The 18,985-nt window shown below is 42.6% G+C and overlaps 1 protein-coding gene across 6 annotated transcripts in view; it reads right to left on the reverse strand.

Moving 5' to 3' along the window:
- The window catches only part of LOC105203181 (tubulin polymerization-promoting protein homolog), a 62,128-nt gene that overhangs the window by 13,222 nt on the left and 29,921 nt on the right, over positions 1-18,985 (reverse strand). For all 6 annotated transcript variants that reach the window (XM_026140457.2, XM_039459156.1, XM_026140461.2 and 3 more), the window contains 2 exons: positions 17,282-17,591; positions 16,949-17,084 (listed from right to left, as the gene is read on the reverse strand). In XM_026140457.2, coding sequence (XP_025996242.1) covers positions 16,949-17,084; positions 17,282-17,591 — 446 coding nt within the window. The remainder of the gene's footprint in view (positions 1-16,948; positions 17,085-17,281; positions 17,592-18,985) is intronic.

The raw sequence follows: 18,985 nt of genomic DNA on the forward strand, positions 1-18,985 counted from the left end.
TAAGCTGATGGAAAGAAAAGAGTGGATAGTAAATAATCTGACAGAAAAAGAGAGAAGGATAGAGTAGTGGATAAGGAAGGAAGCGGAAAGGATAAGGAGGGAAGGTAGGAAAGTAAGAGTAGGATATATGAAAATATGGTTTAAGAAGAAATTATGGGTATGGGATGAGATTAAGGATGAGTTAAGAGAATGGTACAAAAAAGAAAAGAATGGAAGGGTGGATAGAGGAGGGTAGAGGGGTGGAAAAAGAAAAAGGGGATTTTTAGTAGGGTGGTGGACGGTGGGGGAGAGGGGGAAAAAGAAAGAAATATTGAAAATGAGAAACATAGAAAAAAGAGGAGGAATAAGAAAAAAAAGAAAATGGTAAAAAGATAGGCTTTTGGAATGTTCCCGTAGGGGTCTGGAGTCGTTTCGGGGCCTCCCGAGGCTCTGCAACGACTCCAGATACAGGAATTGGCGTTCCTGCGGTTTCCCGAGCTCGCTAGGGGTCTGCGGTCTCTCGTAGGCCGTAGATTCAGGGATCTCAGCGCCCGAGCTGACACACCGTAATCCATCACGCCCTGAAATTACGTGCGGGATGGACCGGGGACCTTGGCTTCACCGCCCGGGTCGCGAGGAGTCAACCTCTATAAAAAATCAAGGAGACGGCGTCTGAGTGTCGTGTTTTCGCGCCTCAGACGCCATGGTGGTGTGTACTTTGTTCAATGTACGGTGTTCTTCGCGGCGGCGGGTCGGGTCGCCTTCTCCTTGCGAAATCCTGGAGCGGTCCTCTGGTTGATGGTTAAATCCCGCGCGTTGACCCGCTGGTTGTCGATGTCTCCGGCTAGCCCGGGTGCATCGGCGCCGGGCCCTCGGGCCTAGGATCAGCCCGTACACCGGTGCGACTGGCACTACCTCTCGGGGATGTTCCCCGTTAGCGCGGGGGCATCGTCGTGGGGGGTGTTAGCTCTTGCCGAGGCCTCTGGTCAGGGGATCGCTGTGGGTGCCTGCCGGGATCGGGGGTCCCGTCTGCCCGCCGCAGTCCATTGTCTGGTGCGCGTCGACCATGGGTCATCCCGAGTGTGCGCTTAACCGCGTGCCCTTAGATTTTGTTTTCTGTTTTCCCTGGTCGGCGCGTGCGATGTGTGTGCTGTCCAATAGAGTCGCCTTGGGCCGGTGGTCCCCGGACACCGGCCTGTAGTATCCCTCGGGGCGAGGGTGGGGTTCCCCTCGTAAAACAATACCCCATTTATGATTTTTAATGGAACACGATAGGGATACGTTACCGCGCAGGGGGGGTCGGATACCCCAGGGCCGGCAAGGGAGTGTCCCGGGTGCCCCCTTGTCGTTATCTTCCGACGGGCGGCCGCGCGGAGTGACCACAAGCTCCGCCGGCTATCGGGCTAGTGTGGTAATTAATGTTCGTGAACGTCCTCGCGCTAGGCGGTTGGGCCGAAAGTCTGATCCAGTTCACTGGATAGACTCGAGGTCCGAAGCCTATCAGCGCTTCCTATGGTATCGCAGGCTGGACAGGGCGCTGACGCCTTACTGCGAATTCACGAGCTCCGATTCGTGGAGTCTCGTCAGTGTCGAGTCTGTGGATGAGTTTTCCTCCTCCTCAAGCGACGGTAGGAGTGCCTCCCTTGACGGGGAGAGCAGAGTAGAGCCGTCCCCGGTGGACGAGGCCTCCGCCCTTGCCGTCGAGGGGGACACGATCCTGCTGGTCGGCGACAGCTGTAAGGCGGTCTCTGACCAGCGGGACGATAACACGATCGGGTCAACGAAGACCCGATTTTTCGAAAAGATGGCACATCCAGCGCCATCGCAGAGCGGTGAAGGTAGAACGCCGATCCGCGTCCGTGGGGGAGGCTCGAGCGGGGAGGACCTCGCCGACCCGCCTCGCAGGAGGCGGCAGGGGCTCTCTCAGCTCGATGCTGAGCCCATGGATGTTGATCGGCGCGACGACGAGGAGGAGGAAGCGGTGGCCGGGAACCCCTTGGAGCCGGTCATCGATTTGGATGAGTCGGAGGGCCGTGTCCGGATCCCGGATGTTCCGGGGGACGGATCCGACCTTCCGACTCACGTCAGAAGCAGGCGCGCCCGTGGCCGACCCCGTTTAGACGGGAGTGGACCCTTCAGGTCCCCCTCCCCGTTGTCCGGGCGGCCGCGGAAGACCGGCTCCACGGGGTTCCCCTGGAGCGATTTAGGGCCCGCCGACTCCGAGCCAATGTTATCCGGAGCTCGGAGTCGGAGGGAGAGGGAACGGGGACGAATGATGCGCGGCCTCGGCAGCGCATCAGGATTCCCCCGACCCTATTCACGCCGGACCAGCGGCGATATATCGACCGCAATCTGGGAGTGATCTCCCGGAGTACGACCACCGATCTAGCCGGATTGACTGATGGGTGGCTCCGGGAGGTCGAAGGGGCGCGAAATAAGGCCTCGACGGGTTGCCCACTGTCGGGCAACCTGTCGGGGCGAATTAAGTTGAACACCCATCTCGCTCGGGAGGCGCTCATGACGCTGGCGTACCGCGCCATGGGCCGTCTCGGGCGAGAGGATGGGCAGGAGGAAGCGACGACCGCGGCCCGGGAGGAGGAAATGCGCTCCCTCCGGGCCGAGGTCGCCGAACTGAGGGGCCAGCTGGGGGTCGCCAAGAGGGCCCTCATGCTCCAGAGTGGTCCCTCCTCGTCCGCGGCTGTCCCACAGCCGACCAGAGGGAGAAGATCTCCTTCCGCTCCGCCGCCCCCCTCGGTTGCTTCTGCCCCGGCTCTTCTCCTTTCGAGGAGCGAGTGCTGGGGACGTTGGAGCGGCTAACGGTGACGGTGGAGGGCCTGGAGAGGCGCCTGGCGCGGGTGGAGACGGGGGCTGTCCCGGCCGCCGTCCCCACCGACGCCAGGGGCAAGAAGAAGAAGGGTAAGGGGGGAAAGGGGAGTGCGGGAGCTCCGCCGGAGGAGCCTCCCGCGCCCCCCGCCGTGCCGGCGGCAGCGCCCGGCCCCGATACGCCTGCGAGCGATCGGAGCTGGGTCGAGGTCGTCGGCACCCGGAAGAGAAGGAGGGTGGACAAAGGGGGCCGTAGAGCTCCCCCCACTCACCTCACGGAGAGTGGCTGGGGGGGGTTCCCCCCAGGATTCGGTACGGCCCCAGCCTCGGGTCAGCCATCGAGGGTAGCCGCATCTGCTGCCCCCCCCCCGGCGGCCGGGCCGGGCAAGAAGAAAAAAGAAAAACAGAATGGAGGTCCGCCGCGAAGCAAAACGCTCGCGGCGAAGAAGATTGGGAGGCGCGTCCCCAAGTCATCGGCGATTCTGGTGACGGTGACTGGGGACGACGCTTCCTACGCGAAAGTTATGCGGCGGGCTCGCGAGTTCATCGTCCTTGGGGACATATTGCCGCAGGGGGGAAGCGGGCTTCGGGTTCGCCGAGCCTAGACCGGGGGTCTCCTCCTGGAGATCCCTGGCGAAGATAGCAGGCCAGCCGCGGAGAGGCTGGCCTCTGAGATGAGGCGCGTCGCGGGGGGCCCGGACGTGCGGATCTCATGCCCTCTACGGAGGGTGGGAATCCGCATCTCCGGGTTCGACGAATCGGTAACCCCGGAGAAGGTGGCCACGGCGGTCGTCGACTCCGGGGAGTGCTTCGTGGCGGACCTCAGGGTGGGTCGAGTAGTGCGCAGTCGGCGGGGGCTGGGCTCCGTCATAGTGCAGTGCCCGGTCGCTGCCGCTGCGAGGCTCGCTCGAGCGGGGAGTCTGACCCTGGGCTGGGTGGCGGCTCGCGTGGAGGTGCTCAAGGCACCGCCACAGCGATGCTTCCGCTGCCTAGCTCAGGGACACACGCAGCACCGGTGTCCTGGCGGTGTCGACAGGGCCCGGTGCTGCTTTAACTGTGGAGGTGAGGGGCACACCCAGGCAGAATGTGCGAGTAGGCGGTTCTGTCCGGAGTGTGCCTCCAAAGGTAAGGCGCCTAATCACCGCCCAGGCGGTGAGAAGTGCGTCCGGATTCCCCCGGCTGCTCGACCGGGGAAGAGGGCTCCCCCTCCTCCGCAGCGGGAGGAGGGCGGAGTCTCTGAAGAAGATCGGCCGCCGACCCCTCCGCCTCCCACCCCGCCCGGCGCTCAGGCCGAGGATGGTGGTGTGGCGGGGGGACCGGTGGCCGATATTGACATGGAGGAGACCCCTCCCGTGGCGGAGGCCTCTGCCGATGAGACCTTCGTCACGGGAGTGATAGAGATCTCGTCGGAGTTGTCCGGAGCATCAGGGCTCCGGACGAGTCCGCCGACTAAAAAGAGGTGCGAGGCGCTCGACAGTCCGAGCGCCTCGCATCTCTCCCAGGCGAAGGTGGTGCTCCAGCCCCTTTCTCTCCCGCAACGGGAGAAGCGAGTGGGATGAGACTCGAGCACCCCTCTCAGAAAGGCGTTGAGACCTCGGGCGGAGAAGGCGTTGACGCCTTCTCCCCCGGGGTCGCCTATCCTCGGAGACAGGGCCGCGAAGTGACTCCCCTGGGGGGGGGGGGGTTATTACGCGATCCTGGGCCTCGTTTCCGGCTGCCCCTGCGCTCGGGGATGCCCAGGAAACGAGGACCCTGGCTGTTGGGCCGCCCGATGAGTAGGGGTCTCCGCTCATCTGGCCTGCCGGCCACGCGAGGATAGGAGGTAGGCCCGGTCTGGTCCCCTCGGGACCACTGGACCTTGGGTAGGGGGTTGGCGCGGAACGGGTAAGTTCGGCGCTCGCCTCCTGCCCTAAAGGAGCGCGGGAGGGCGTGCGGTGTTTTTCACGGCGCTACCCCGGAGTGGACAAGGCGGCAGCTGACGTATCTCGGCTGCCGCCCTGGCACGTCCTCTCCCAACCTGACGAACTGGCGCGTCGGGGGGCTCACGCTCCGACCCCCGGGGGAAGGCTACTGATGAAATAGCGTATTGTTGGCCGGGGCCTTCCTTCGATCTGGGGCGAGGTGGGGTTTTTAGTTGATAGGCGGGTTAGGGCGAGCCTGGCCGCTGAAATTACGTGGCCGGATTAGCACCGTCCTGACTCGAGTCCAAAACTGTCAGGTCTAGCCAACCTGTCGTGCCATGAGCATTTCCCTCATCGTACCACAAAAAAAAAAGGCTTTTGGAATGTTGCAGGTATGGAAAACAAAGAGAAGGATTTCAGGGAGAGACTAAAAGAATGAGATGTGATGTTCCTGAGTGAGACTTGGTTACAGAAGAAGAGATGGGAAAGACTTCAAAAATAGCTGCCAAAAGGATACGTGTGGGAAATGCAAGAGGCGGCAAGGAAGAGTAAGAAAGGGAGGGCAATGGGAGGAATGATTATGGGGATAAGGGAAGGGATAGGGAGAGAAAAGGATGATAAGAAAAGAAGAAAAGAGGGATTACAAGCAGTAAAAGTAAATTTAGGGGGAGAGTGTTGGAGGCTAATAGTAGTGTATGTGAATAAAGATTTGGAGGAAAAAATGGGGCAGCTGAGAGAGTGGATGGAGGATAGAGAGGAAGGGGCGAGGGTGTTAATAGGGAACAATTTTAATGCTAGGACGGAGAAAGAAGGGGAAAGAGTAGGTGAGAATAAAGAGGGAGGGGTAGAACAGGGAAAGAGGAGCTTGAAGGATGAAAAAGTGAATAGAGAAGCAAAGAAACTATGTGGTTATATAAGAGAATTTGGATGGTCAATATTGAATGGAAGCGTAAAGGGGGATGAGGAAAGGGTTTAGACGTATACAGGAGGGAAGGGAGGGACCGTAATAGATTACGTGATCGGGAATGAGGAGACAAGAAGGAAAAGATGAAGGTGAAGGATTAGGTGTACTCCGACCATCAGCTGATCACGGTATGGGTGGAGGGAGAAGGGCGGACGGAATAGAGGACCGGGAAACGAAAAGGGAGAGGAAGAAGGAGGGTTTGAACGGAGAAGGGAAAAAAGAAATTTGAGAAATAACCGAGAGGGTTTCCGGATGGATACCACGTGCGTGTTGGGCACTTTGCCGACGTTTCGCAAACATTGCAGCTTGCATCATCAGGGCTGAGAGCTCCGATATTGGAAACTTGCGACTCGTTGAATATTGTGCAACGTCAACATAATGTACATAAATTGTATTTTAAGAATATATACTCATGTGAATGATGTAAACTGCAAAGAAGAAATCAAGACATGTAATGTTTCTTCTCTCACAATATAAAATGGAATATAAAATTTAAATTAATAATATACAGGGTAGTCAAAAAGTATCGGAACCCCCAATATTTCCGTTCCCTTGCATTTTACAAGAAAATGTTTCAGACAAAAGTTGTAGGGTTTAAAAAGATCTATTTAAGATCTGATCTTATCAGTTTGACCTTGGATGGCGTCGCCAAGGTCAGATCAAAATTACATTAACTTTTTTAAATGGAATACCTAACTTTTTATTGCATATTCTTGTAGCTTATCTCGAGACCTTTCCAAAACACTACAAGAAAGTTTATTTTCGTTGAGTACTTTCCAAGTTGTGAGGCTTGAAAGCTACAGTGTACTCTAGTGTGGGTCTAGCCAGTTAAGGCAAGAGTGGCGTGTGAGTCCGGCCAGTTAAGGCAAGTGTGGCGTGTGTCCGGCCAGTTAAGGCAAGTGTGGCGTGTGTCCGGCCAGTTATGGCAAGTGTGGCGTGTGTCCGGCCAGTTAAGGCAAGAGTGGCATGTGGGTCCGACCAGTTAAGGCAAGAGTGGCGTGTGTGTCCGGCCAGTTAAGGCAAGAGTGGCGTGTGGGTCCGGCCAGTTAAGGCAAGAGTGGCGTGTGGGTCCGTCCAGTTAAGGCGAATTTCATTCCAATTGGTCAGCTTGGGCAAAATATTCAATTGTACCAAACAATTCACAACAAATGTTCAAATTGTTACCCTTCAACAGTCTGGCAATGTGCCAATCTGTTATAAACAGCTGAAACCGCATTCCGGTACGTTTCCGGCGGTATTAGTCGTACCTCTTGAGTTATTCTCCCTCTTAAATCATCTAAATCTTGAGGTTTGGTGGCATAAACTTTACTATTCAAGTAACCCCACAAAAAAAGTCAAGTGGGGTCAAATCTGGAGACCGAGGTGGCCACTCAATATGACCCTTTCGCCCTATCCACCTGTCCTGAAAGACCTCATTCAAATATTGACGGACAATGACACCATAATGAGGTGGAGCTCCATCCTGTTGGAAATAAATTTCATCCATATTTCCACCAGCTATGTCTCGAATAGCTGGAACAATTTGTTCGCGAAGCATGACTGTGTAAACCTGTGCTGTCAAATTGCCTTCAATGAAGAAAGGACCAACTGGTCTATCATTAAGAATACCAGCCCATACGTTAAGTTTTTGTGGATATTGGGTATGATTGTCTCTTTTCCAATGAGGATTAACGTCACTCCAGTATCTACAATTGTGTCTATTTACATTTCCAGTCAGTTCAAATGTTGCCTCATCAGAGAAAACAATATTATTAAGTAATAGAGGGTCCTCGGCAATCATCTCCATCATAATATCACAAAATTCGATGCGTCTATCAAAATCGTTTTCGGACAACTCTTGGCACAAATGGAGTTTGTATGGATGCCATTTATTCAATTTCAAAATTTTACTGACAGATCCATAAGAGATTTCGTGTTCTTGTGCAATGCGATCGATGGAAATATGGGGATTTTCAACGACAGACTGTAAAACATTTAATGCCTTATCATTATTTGTTGCTGTTTTACGTCGACCATCTCTTGGGCGGTTTTTAACGCTACCAAGGTCCTCGAAACGTTGAATAGTACGGATTACAGTACTTTTAGAGATCCTATTATTTTCATTCCGAAAATTTTCATTAAATAATCGCGTTACTGTTTTATACCCTCTTTGTTGATCTTCCCATCCTCGCATCATTAACAGTGTTATTCGATCTTTTTCAGAAAGCTCCGCCATTCTTAATTAGAGTAAGGAAGAATTAAACAGGTAAGTGATAGGAAATCACGTCCACGACGTGAGTGCTACTCGCTAAGAAGACAGCACTGCATCAAAGATTAAAATCAGTGATCTGTATTGCTTGCTCAAGAGCTCGTACATTGGTACTTGCGAGAGTGAGAGAATAAAGATCGCCTTTAATTAGAGAACTACCGATACTCTAACATTGTATCTTTGATGCAGTGCTGTCTTCTTAGCGAGCAGCACTCACGTCGTGGACGTGATTTCCTATCACTTACCTGTTTAATTCTTCCTTACTCTAATTAAGAATGGCGGAGCTTTATGAAGAAGATCGAATAACACTGTTAATGATGCGAGGATGGGGAGATCAACAAAGAAGGTATAAAACAGTAACGCGATTATTTAATGAAAATTTTCGGAATGAAAATAATAGGATCTCTAAAAGTACTGTAATCCGTACTATTCAACGTTTCGAGGACCTTGGTAGCGTTAAAAACCGCCCAAGAGATGGTCGACGTAAAACAGCAACAAATAATGATAAGGCATTAAATGTTTTACAGTCTGTCGTTGAAAATCCCCATATTTCCATCGATCGCGTTGCACAAGAACACGAAATCCCTCATGGATCTGTCAGTAAAATTTTGAAATTGAATAAATGGCATCCATACAAACTCCATTTGTGCCAAGAGTTGTCCGAAGACGATTTTGATAGACGCATCGAATTTTGTGACCTTATGATGGAGATGATTGCCGAGGACCCTCTATTACTTAATAATATTGTTTTCTCTGATGAGGCAACATTTGAACTGACTGGAAATGTAAATAGACACAATTGTAGATACTGGAGTGACGTTAATCCTCATTGGAAAAGAGACAATCATACCCAATATCCACAAAAACTTAACGTATGGGCTGGTATTCTTAATGATAGACCAGTTGGTCCTTTCTTCATTGAAGGCAATTTGACAGCACAGGTTTACACAGTCATGCTTCGCGAACAAATTGTTCCAGCTATTCGAGACATAGCTGGTGGAAATATGAATGAAATTTATTTCCAACAGGATGGAGCTCCACCTCATTATGGTGTCATTGTCCGTCAATATTTGAATGAGGTCTTTCAGGACAAGTGGATAGGGCGAAGGGGTCATATTGAGTGGCCACCTCGGTCTCCTGATTTGACCCCACTTGACTTTTTTTTGTGGGGTTACTTGAAAAGTAAAGTTTATGCCACCAAACCTCAAGATTTAGATGATTTAAGAGGGAGAATAACTCAAGAGGTACAACTAATACCGCCGGAAACGTACCGGAATGCGGTTTCAGCTGTTTATAACAGATTGGCACATTGCCAGGCTGTTGAAGGGCAACAATTTGAACATTTGTTGTGAATTGTTTGGTACAATTGAATATTTTGCCCAAGCTGACCAATTGGAATAAAATTCGCCTTAACTGGACAGACCCACACGCCAATCTTGCCTTAACTGGCTGGACCCACACGCCACTCTTGCCTTAACTGGCCGGACACACGCCACACTTGCCTTAACTGGCCGGACCCACATGCCACTCTTGCCTTAACTGGCCGGACACACGCCACACTTGCCTTAACTGGCCGGACACACGCCACACTTGCCTTAACTGGCCGGACACACGCCACACTTGCCTTAACTGGCCGGACTCACACGCCACTCTTGCCTTAACTGGCTAGACCCACACTACAGTACACTGTAGCTTTCAAGCCTCACAACTCGGAAAGTACTCAACGAAAATAAACTTTCTTGTAGTGTTTTGGAAAGGTCTCGAGATAAGCTACAAGAATATGTAATAAAAAGTTAGGTGTTCTATTTAAAAAAGTTAAAGTAATTTCGATCTGACCTTGGCGACGCCATCCAAGGTCAAACTGATAAAATCAGTAAATAGATCTTTTTAAACCCTACAACTTTTGTCTGAAACATTTTCTTGTAAAATGCAAGGGAACGGAAATATTGGGGGGGTCCAGTACTTTTTGACTACCCTGTATATCTTAGTGTCGATGTAGTAATATATATCTATATATAGCAATGTATATAAATATATCAATATACATAGGTTAATAAATAAAAGTTAATAGACAAATTTCTCTAAAATTATATCTTCTTTTGTACATACACAATGTAAATGATTGCATGTATATACAGTGACACATTCATAAAATGCATTAAACAGTTCATGAGTAATTGCTTTATTTATCAAAATATATAAATGCGATCGAAAATTAAGTAATGACAATCAAATTGCACATGATTCGGGTTTAACGTAAAGTTCCTATTATTAATATTCCTTGAATTATAGTTATTCGTACGCACAAACTATAACCTTTAAGTGAGAAGGTACATTGATTTCTATATTGTAGACATAGGATAATAGATCGATGAATAATCAAAATATGCAATTGACAATATTATTATAATATTTAATATAAATTATTTTCGTAGTTGCTAAATTACTCATGCATTAAGTAATAAAATGTATGTTCCAATTTTTTTTTTAAGTTAATGATTCGCAATTATTTAAAAAATATTATTAAAAGTTAAACTCAGTTTTTGCTGTTTTTTTACTTGAAAAACAAATTTGTTTCGTATAATGTAAATTATTACATCAATCTAAATACAATATTTTCCATCGTTTTCTAATATCTTTTACTTTTTTTATCTTATTAAAGTTTAATCGTGTAAATTAATGCAATTAATGAGAGGGCGCAACAGATCTAATAGAATATTGGGTATGATCCGTTTAGCTTAATGTATACAATATTCCCATTGGAACATTCCCCAAATGTGATTTCACATGTTAAGTAAACAAATGCACTTCACGAGTTATTGTAAAGTTGCCGTCAATTTACTGACGCCGAAGTCCTGTGCAAACTAAATTAGCAACATGAGAACAAATAGCCATCAATAGTTATGAAATTTCAAGAGCAAATAGTGAGGGTTATAATAACGTGTTATGTTGATAGCAAGATGACGACATGCGATATTTTGCATTTCATATACAATATCGTGCCGACAACATAATGGCAAACTGATGGCATATAAGCGAGCGCGCGCATCTCCGCTAGATGGTCCCGCCGTGTGTGTAAAGCCGGTATCAGACTACACTTTGGAGATTGAGATTAAAGATTGAAGATTGGAGATTGTTCAATTACATTACGATATTACAATTAATAAAATGACTACGTTCAAAAAATAATTCAGTTCAGTGAGATCTCAGTGATTCTTAATATGATTGGTTCTTTTCTGGATCTAAGTTTAAAAACCAATCATAATAAAGAATAATGGAGCAGTTTTGCTGAACATATTAAAATATCAAGAAATAACCATAACCTGCCATACTTAAACCATTTATATATTTTGATGTATCTGCACTTAACCTTTCTTCTGCGTGTCTCTTGCTGTCACCTTGCATCACATGACCAAAGAATCGCCAAGTTAGGCCCAGTTTCACAACTTTGGGTTTAACCCGAGCTTAGTTGAACTACCGTCAAGTTTAACGCCACGGTTAAACTTCTATCGCGTTTCACAACCAGATTTTAACTCTAGGTTACGTAAACCTATAATCTATGCGAAGAAACTTCAACAGACTTATCTTTCTTCTAGAACAAGTAGTGTGATTGGTTGTTACCGAAGAGTAGGGAATGAGATATTACAGGTTCTATACACCAAGGTAAAAAATAATGAACAAATTTAAAAGTTTTAAGGTTTTCTTCTTACATGTTTCCAAATCAGTTTGAACTAAACAATTAAATTCAATTGTTACTGTAAAAATTTACACTTTATTAAGTACATTAAACATTGGAACACTAATTAGAAAAAAATTTCTCATAAAATAAAGAACAATAGATTAGAATAAAAGACAAAATTGAGTTTTGAAAAAAATAAATAAATCTAAAAGACAGCCACTCGAAATAAAAAAAAAATTGTTCTTTGGAAAAACACATATATGGTCATCGTAATTATAGTATGTAATCTATAAGTACTAATTTAATAATATTACAAAACTATTTTTACTGTTCTGTTTTATGAGAAATTTCTTCTTTGATTTCTCTTAAGACTGCAGTAACAGATTCCTTGGTTAAGCGAAATCGAGCATAAAAATCAATGTCATCAAATTCTTCAAAATATGACGGTCGTCTTCTAATTATTCTCGGGCGTCGATTTATTATTTGCACAAAATCTTCATCGTCAGATGACGATAACATATATTCCAGAGCCATATCTTGCAACATAACCTTTTTACAATTCCGTGGAGATATCAGCCATGAAGTACAATTTTCGAAAGATTACTGAAAGCAGTGGCGCTGCAGTATTAAACCTCGGTTATCTACCTTAAACGCCCGAATTTCGCCGTTCAACTTTAACCGCAGTTTAACAACGTTAACCGAGGTTTAAGACAGTTGTGGGACACAATATTTACCGTAAACCAAGTTTAAAGGTTTAAACTCCGGTTAAACTAAGTTGTGAAACTGGCCCTTATTGGCTAACATTGCGATTAAAAATTGAGAAAATAGACTGACAAGGGGAGGACCAGGTGAGAGACCTTGCGATTTTGATCCCAATTTTTTTAGTTATTCTGGAGACAACAAAAAGTTTACGTCTCTCGGCGTTTCATTGAATAAGCCTTAGTTTCGAAATAATAAATTTGTGAAAATTGGCCATACCGCGGCGCGCCATATGAGCCTTCCCGGTAACTGTTCTCGCAACCAGTTCAGTCGGCTCCGTGCGTTAGGTGCTTGCTTCACAATCGTAAGATCCGGGTTCGCTCTCGGATGTGTGCAATATTTTTTTCTTTTTTTTCATTTTTTAAATAAATGTATTTATTTATCTTGATGATATTAATATAGTATGCAATTTTCTAAAATAAAAAATTTAATTTAATATCATTTTCTAAACTTCAATTTAAATTTAATTTGGAGGGAATTTGAATTCAAGTAATAATATTTGAAATAATAAATAGGTATAATAAATAGGTATAATAATAATAATAATAATAATAATAATATATAAGTTATTTGAAATGGATAACATATAAAGGCAACGTATTTAAATTTTTAAATTGTTTAAATTTAATACTGGTAAAAGAAGCGGATATAAAATGGTAAATAAACGAGAGATTTTTAATCCCCTTGCAGATATGTAGTCGGTTATAAAGCCGAAATACTTTCACGTTTTGTCCTTGCTGCGCAATAACTTCTTTGCAACTCGACGCTTGCATGTAACTGTATCTTCAAGTAGGACTTTTAAAAAATTACGGTTATAGTTAAGTTATTATTCTTCTTTTACGATTAATTATTTTAAAAACTAGAATTTTAAAATACTGTTAATATTATTTCCAATTAAATTTTAAATTAAACATTTTGAAAATTTAGATACGTTGCCTTTATATGTCATCTATTTGAAATAACTTATATATTATTATTATTATTACCTATTTATTATTTCAAATATTATTACTTGAATTCAAATTCCCTTCAAATTAAATTTAAATTGAAGTTTAGAAAATAATATTAAATTAAATTTTCTATTTTAGAAATTTGCATACTATATTAATATCATCAAGATAAATAAATACATTTATTAAAAAAATGAAAAAAAAAGAAAAAAAGTATTGCACACATCCGGGAGCGAACCCAGATCTTACGATTGTGAAGCAAGCACCTAACGCACGGAGCCGATTGAACTGATTGCGAGAACAGTTACCGGGAAGGCTCATATAGCGCGCCGCGGTATGGCCAATTTTCACAAATTTATTATTTCGAAACTAAGGCCTATTCGATAAAACGCCGGGAGACGTAAACTTTTTTTTTGTCTCCAGAATAACTAAAAAAATTGGGATCAAAATCCCAGGGTCTCTCACCTGGTCCTCCCCTTGTGAGCTCTATTTCCAATCTGTAATCTCAATCTTTACTTTCTGTATTCTGATTGGTCAAAATCCAATCTCTAATACGCAATCTCTAATGCGTAGTCTGATACAGGCTTAACGCCCCACGCGAACAAATAAGTGCTTGCGCCACCGCTAGGCAGCCACGCCGTGAGGGATCTTCTCATGAGTCGAGTGCGGCCACAGACGTTATATCTAGGCACGCGATCAACTCACCAGCTCACACTTCAGTGAAATTTTTAGGAAAATCGCTGCTTATTGTAACCTCGAGACGAGTACTCGCTCTCATGTTTTTCAAACATTACATGGAACGTCCCACATAAAATTTTATATTTTTACATGTAAATAATAATTTGTATTGTTATTTAATCTTGTACAATAAATTAAAAGTTTGATTCAAATTCAATCTTTTTTTACATCTTTTTTAACAAAAGATGCCGTCAACATGCTGTCAATATGCTGTTAAACGCGGACAGCAAACCGATAGCAATAATTGCCATCATGTTGCTATCATACGTATATTCTTTAAGTATATCAAAGTGATGCCATCAAAATGCTATCAATTTACCATCATCAAATTTAGAATTTATGTAAAAGCAAGATTTCGCACATAGTGAGGAAGCACCTTGTCCCTAGTTTGTCGATATCAGTTGCTGAAACGGTTAACAGCAACATAACGGCGTTTTGAACTCACTTGCTTATCTGGGTTCATAGGAAATATCACGGAAACAGCCGATTCATAAATAAGCATTAGCGTAAACATTGCTTCGCAGACAATCTTATATCAAATAAGCACAACTTGAGTAAGAATTTCTTTGCCAAGCTCGCCTTAAGTCATGACTATGAAATGTATTACTATTGAGACGATCTTATTCGAATAAGACGATTTTCACCAAACTGTCTTAAGTACTGACTTGAAACTTGATTATGAATACCGGCCATGGTCTGTATTCATAGTCAAGACTTATTTTTAAGATCGTCTTAAGTACGGTTTTAAGATGCCCTCTAAATTCATAGTCATGAATCAAGCAAATGTTTTAGTAAAATTTCAAGACAAGACTTATCTAAGACAATTTTGTTTCAAGACATTTTGGCAAAATTCATAAACAGATCTTGTTCAAAATAAGCATAGACTTAAGACTATCTTATTAGTCATGAATTCATAGTCGTAATAAAACGTCTTGTATGACGTATATACTAATATATATATACGTATATATACGCTAATAGCGTATATATACGCTAAATAAGACGATCTTTGTCAGGTCGTGGATGGTCCACACGAAGTGGACTTAAGCAAAGCTGTAGAATACTATTCTAACCTCAAATTAATGTTTGCCGAAGTTGAAATACTTAAATTTTACATCAAAGACGAGACTAGTTAATTGTAGATTTGTAATTCCTTTATTTTTGTAAAAACATGAAAACTGGTATTAGAAAAAAATATAAGACATTTTTAGTTTTTCTACACAACTTACATACCCAGCAAACGCAATCTTTTCATAACAAATAAGCATGCCGCGAATATCTTGCATATTCTCTTATTTCAAAAGACTATTCCAGTTACTATAGTAGAATTTCCTATAGAAAAATTTACTTTTGATCATAATTAATGTGTCCACATTTTCATAGATGATTACATTTTATAGAAGAATATGCTTCACGTAAGATTTTTTTGCTTAGAGAAAATGAGGAATTCCCTATTTATAAGTAGAATACTTTTTTAGGTGTTCTATATTCATAATTGTATGAATTTTGAAATCATCATTCTGGGCATAGAAACACATTAATCTATAATAAGCAAATCAAGATATCAAAATATTTACAGTTATAAATATGGAATGCCACGTTTAAATCCAAGATTGATGAATGTGGGTAATTTGGCTGAATTACTACATTCACCAACTATAAGATTTGAATGAAATTCCACATTCACTGTATGTATTTTGAAATCAACATTCCCACATAGAAACACATTAATCTATAATAAGCAAATCGTTATAGGAACATAATGACGCTATCACTTATAGAGACATATACACGCTGCATTGTAAAATGCTCATAAGAACTTATTAACTATGGAAAATTCTTATTGATACCAATAAATTCTGTAGTGAGAAAATTATTACAGTGAAAAGTTATTTAATCTTATTCAGACACATAAATACTGTATACGTCGATTGCTGCCTGCACATAAAATCTGTACAAAACTATAGCTTACGATAGCTATACGAAATGTTCACAGATTTTATAGTTTTCTATATTCCTATATAGATTTCTACAGTAAATTTGCGGCAGAAATGAGAATCGGAAAATTTTCTGTTTTTCTCGTGCCATCTAATTCCTAACGGAACATGATGTCATAGAAATAATCAGTTTTTATGCGGAGTAGAAATAATATCTATAATATATTCGGAATATTTTTATAAAATCTCTATAGAATATTATTTCTCGTATGTCGTCATAATATGCTCAGAATATTCATATCTTTATAGAATATTATTTTTTATATGTTGTCAGAATGTGCTACAAATATTATAAATACACTTTGCTATTTATACTTATTTTTTAATAAAATCTTTTTTATTAAAAAGAATGGACTAAATTGAATCGAAAAATCTTGTACCATTTTACGATTTTTGCAATAATTTATAACGAGTTATTAATTTATAAAGATAGCCGAATTCACCGGTCTATCGTCAAATGTAACCGCGCGAAAAGATACTACTGCTCAGCGGTTATCCTTGCTAAGTGCATGAGAAAAAGTTTGGAGGTGTGTTCTACGCGTAGATATAATATATAAGATAGACCCAGCATTAGGTACACATGTGAATTGACAGAACGGAGCGAGAGGTAAAATGCAGAGAAGTCTGTCTTCGTTTGATTCTCTAGTTAGCTGTCTTTTATTTTTAAGAATTTCTGTCAATAATGCGCGCGCAGAAGAGGACCGAAAAAAATGGCATTCCCCGCATTTTGCATTTCACTCCGTTCTGTCAACCTCATCTTTAGACTATCAGAATGGGTAAATGCTGAGTCTATCTCATATGTCTATTATCCAACACCCTGTATATAACAATGCTATATATTTTATGGGCATGATTTGTAATTCACCTTATACTATATAGATAAAATTTGGTCATAAATTGGTATACATACTGCACCAGCGCCTCCAGTAAACCCAGGTGGTCCACAATTTGCCATTTTTCTTTTTATTTCTGCTAATTCCACTTTTTTACCTTTGGCCAATTCTTCAAGAAACATTTTGTACTGTTCAAGACCAAGTTTCATTGATCTATCATTAATAAAAAGAAAAAGAAATGTGAGAAAAAATTTTTTAATAAATAGTTAAGTTTATTAAAAAGAGAGATTTAGGCTGAATTCCGTAAACTACATATGCGCGCATATAATACACGTAACGTGTACTATAGATAAATGCGCGCATATGCAGTTTACGGAATTCAGCCTTAGAAAATTTCTTAAAAAACTTACTTTTGTTTCTTGAAGTAAATTCCTGTGTCCGTGGTGGTAATTTTTTTTCCATCAATCACTTTTGCCTGCTTCATCCATTTGTCACTTTGACTTAACGTAATCAGTTTGCCATCGCTTTTTGAATCGCCAAATTTAGAAAACGCTTTAAAGCTCGCTAGAAAGCTACCCGGTTCAGTGCTGCCAGGACTACTTGGGGTTAAAGTCGTTGAACCGTCTTCCATCTTCAAATTTGTTACCTCATTCGCAACTGAAGTCACGTCGTTGAGAGCATCAGTATTAGTATTGCTCTTATCCGCTTGCATCGTAATCACTAAAATAAAAATTTGTCATTTATTCAATTAAGTCATAAGCAGCGACAATTCAGTCATAACCAGCATTTTATTTCCTTGATAGCATAGAGAGTTCACAAAGAATTCAGGCTTATATCATCAATTCAGAAGTCATTTTTAAATACAAGGAAAACTATTTTCAGAAAAAAAATTTTTTTGCATTTTAAAATAAACTCCGAATTGATGATATAAGTATGAATTAAAAATTTTTTTTTTATGTGTGTGTCATCTTGTATCTCATAATTATTTTAGTAATGATCCAAATCAACCTTTGTAATAAATGGAAAGGATTTAGATGATAATATGCGATTCATACATAAACATAAGAATATTTCAAATATATGTGCGTGCGTGCGTGCGTGCGTGCGTGCGTGCGTGCGTGCGTGCGTGCGTGCGTGCGTGCGTGTGTGTGTGTGTGTGTGTGTGTGTGTGTGTGTGTGTGTGTGTGTGTGTGTAGGGGGGTGAGAAAAGGGCTGATGGAGAGAGTAGTATGCTATTATTTAGTTTTAAAAACACATATTTCAAAATGTTGAATAACAAGAAGTAAACATACTTATTTTCAAATTACAAATATGTTTTTAGACCTATAGTGTAACAACACAATGATAGTAAGAAAGCCTTCTTCGGTCGCAGCTAGATCTCAGTGCCTATATTTATTCGTGTGATTTTATGTACTTCTTTGAATTCAACAAGAATGTGCGCCGAATTTTTTCCGGTCATAATACAGCATATCGAATAAAAATTAGTAATATTACTATTTTTATTAAATTAATTAATTTAATATAATAATTGATGCTGATTTGCATCTATATACCCATTCCCCCCTGAAAATACTTATTTGATACTTATTTTCACTTACTGAAAATTAGTCACATGCGCACACACGCACACAGCTGTCGATCTTGACAGCTTATCAGAGTACTACAATGAAGTTGTTTTTTATTAAGTACTTTCCAATGAAGCTTGAAAAATACATTATACTTTAGTCTTTAAGGCGATGCTGGACTGACGGTGAAACTCACTCGACGTCGGTACTTCAGATTGCTGCAAATTTTTCTTCTACGAACTGTCGCGCGTGAGGCAAAGAGTAAGGGGAATAGGCTAGCGCTCTTTGTCAAACGCACTCATCTTTCCTTGTTCTTTTGACTTTAGCGCCCCTTATGCAACATCAAAGAACTAAACTAGTGCTCTGTCTCACTCAGTCTCACTCTTCACCGATTCTCACATCGATTCTGCACGCACACATAAACACGATATTTTTGATTGGAAATATCTTTTATACTAAAGCTTCTAGGATCGTTTTGAAAGCACACTAACAATCTTACGTGTAATTCATAGTACTGGATGGTTATTTTGTAGGTACAAAGTCTAGAAC

Source organism: Solenopsis invicta, chromosome 16 (assembly GCF_016802725.1).
Source record: "Solenopsis invicta isolate M01_SB chromosome 16, UNIL_Sinv_3.0, whole genome shotgun sequence".
Taxonomy (NCBI): domain Eukaryota; kingdom Metazoa; phylum Arthropoda; class Insecta; order Hymenoptera; family Formicidae; genus Solenopsis; species Solenopsis invicta.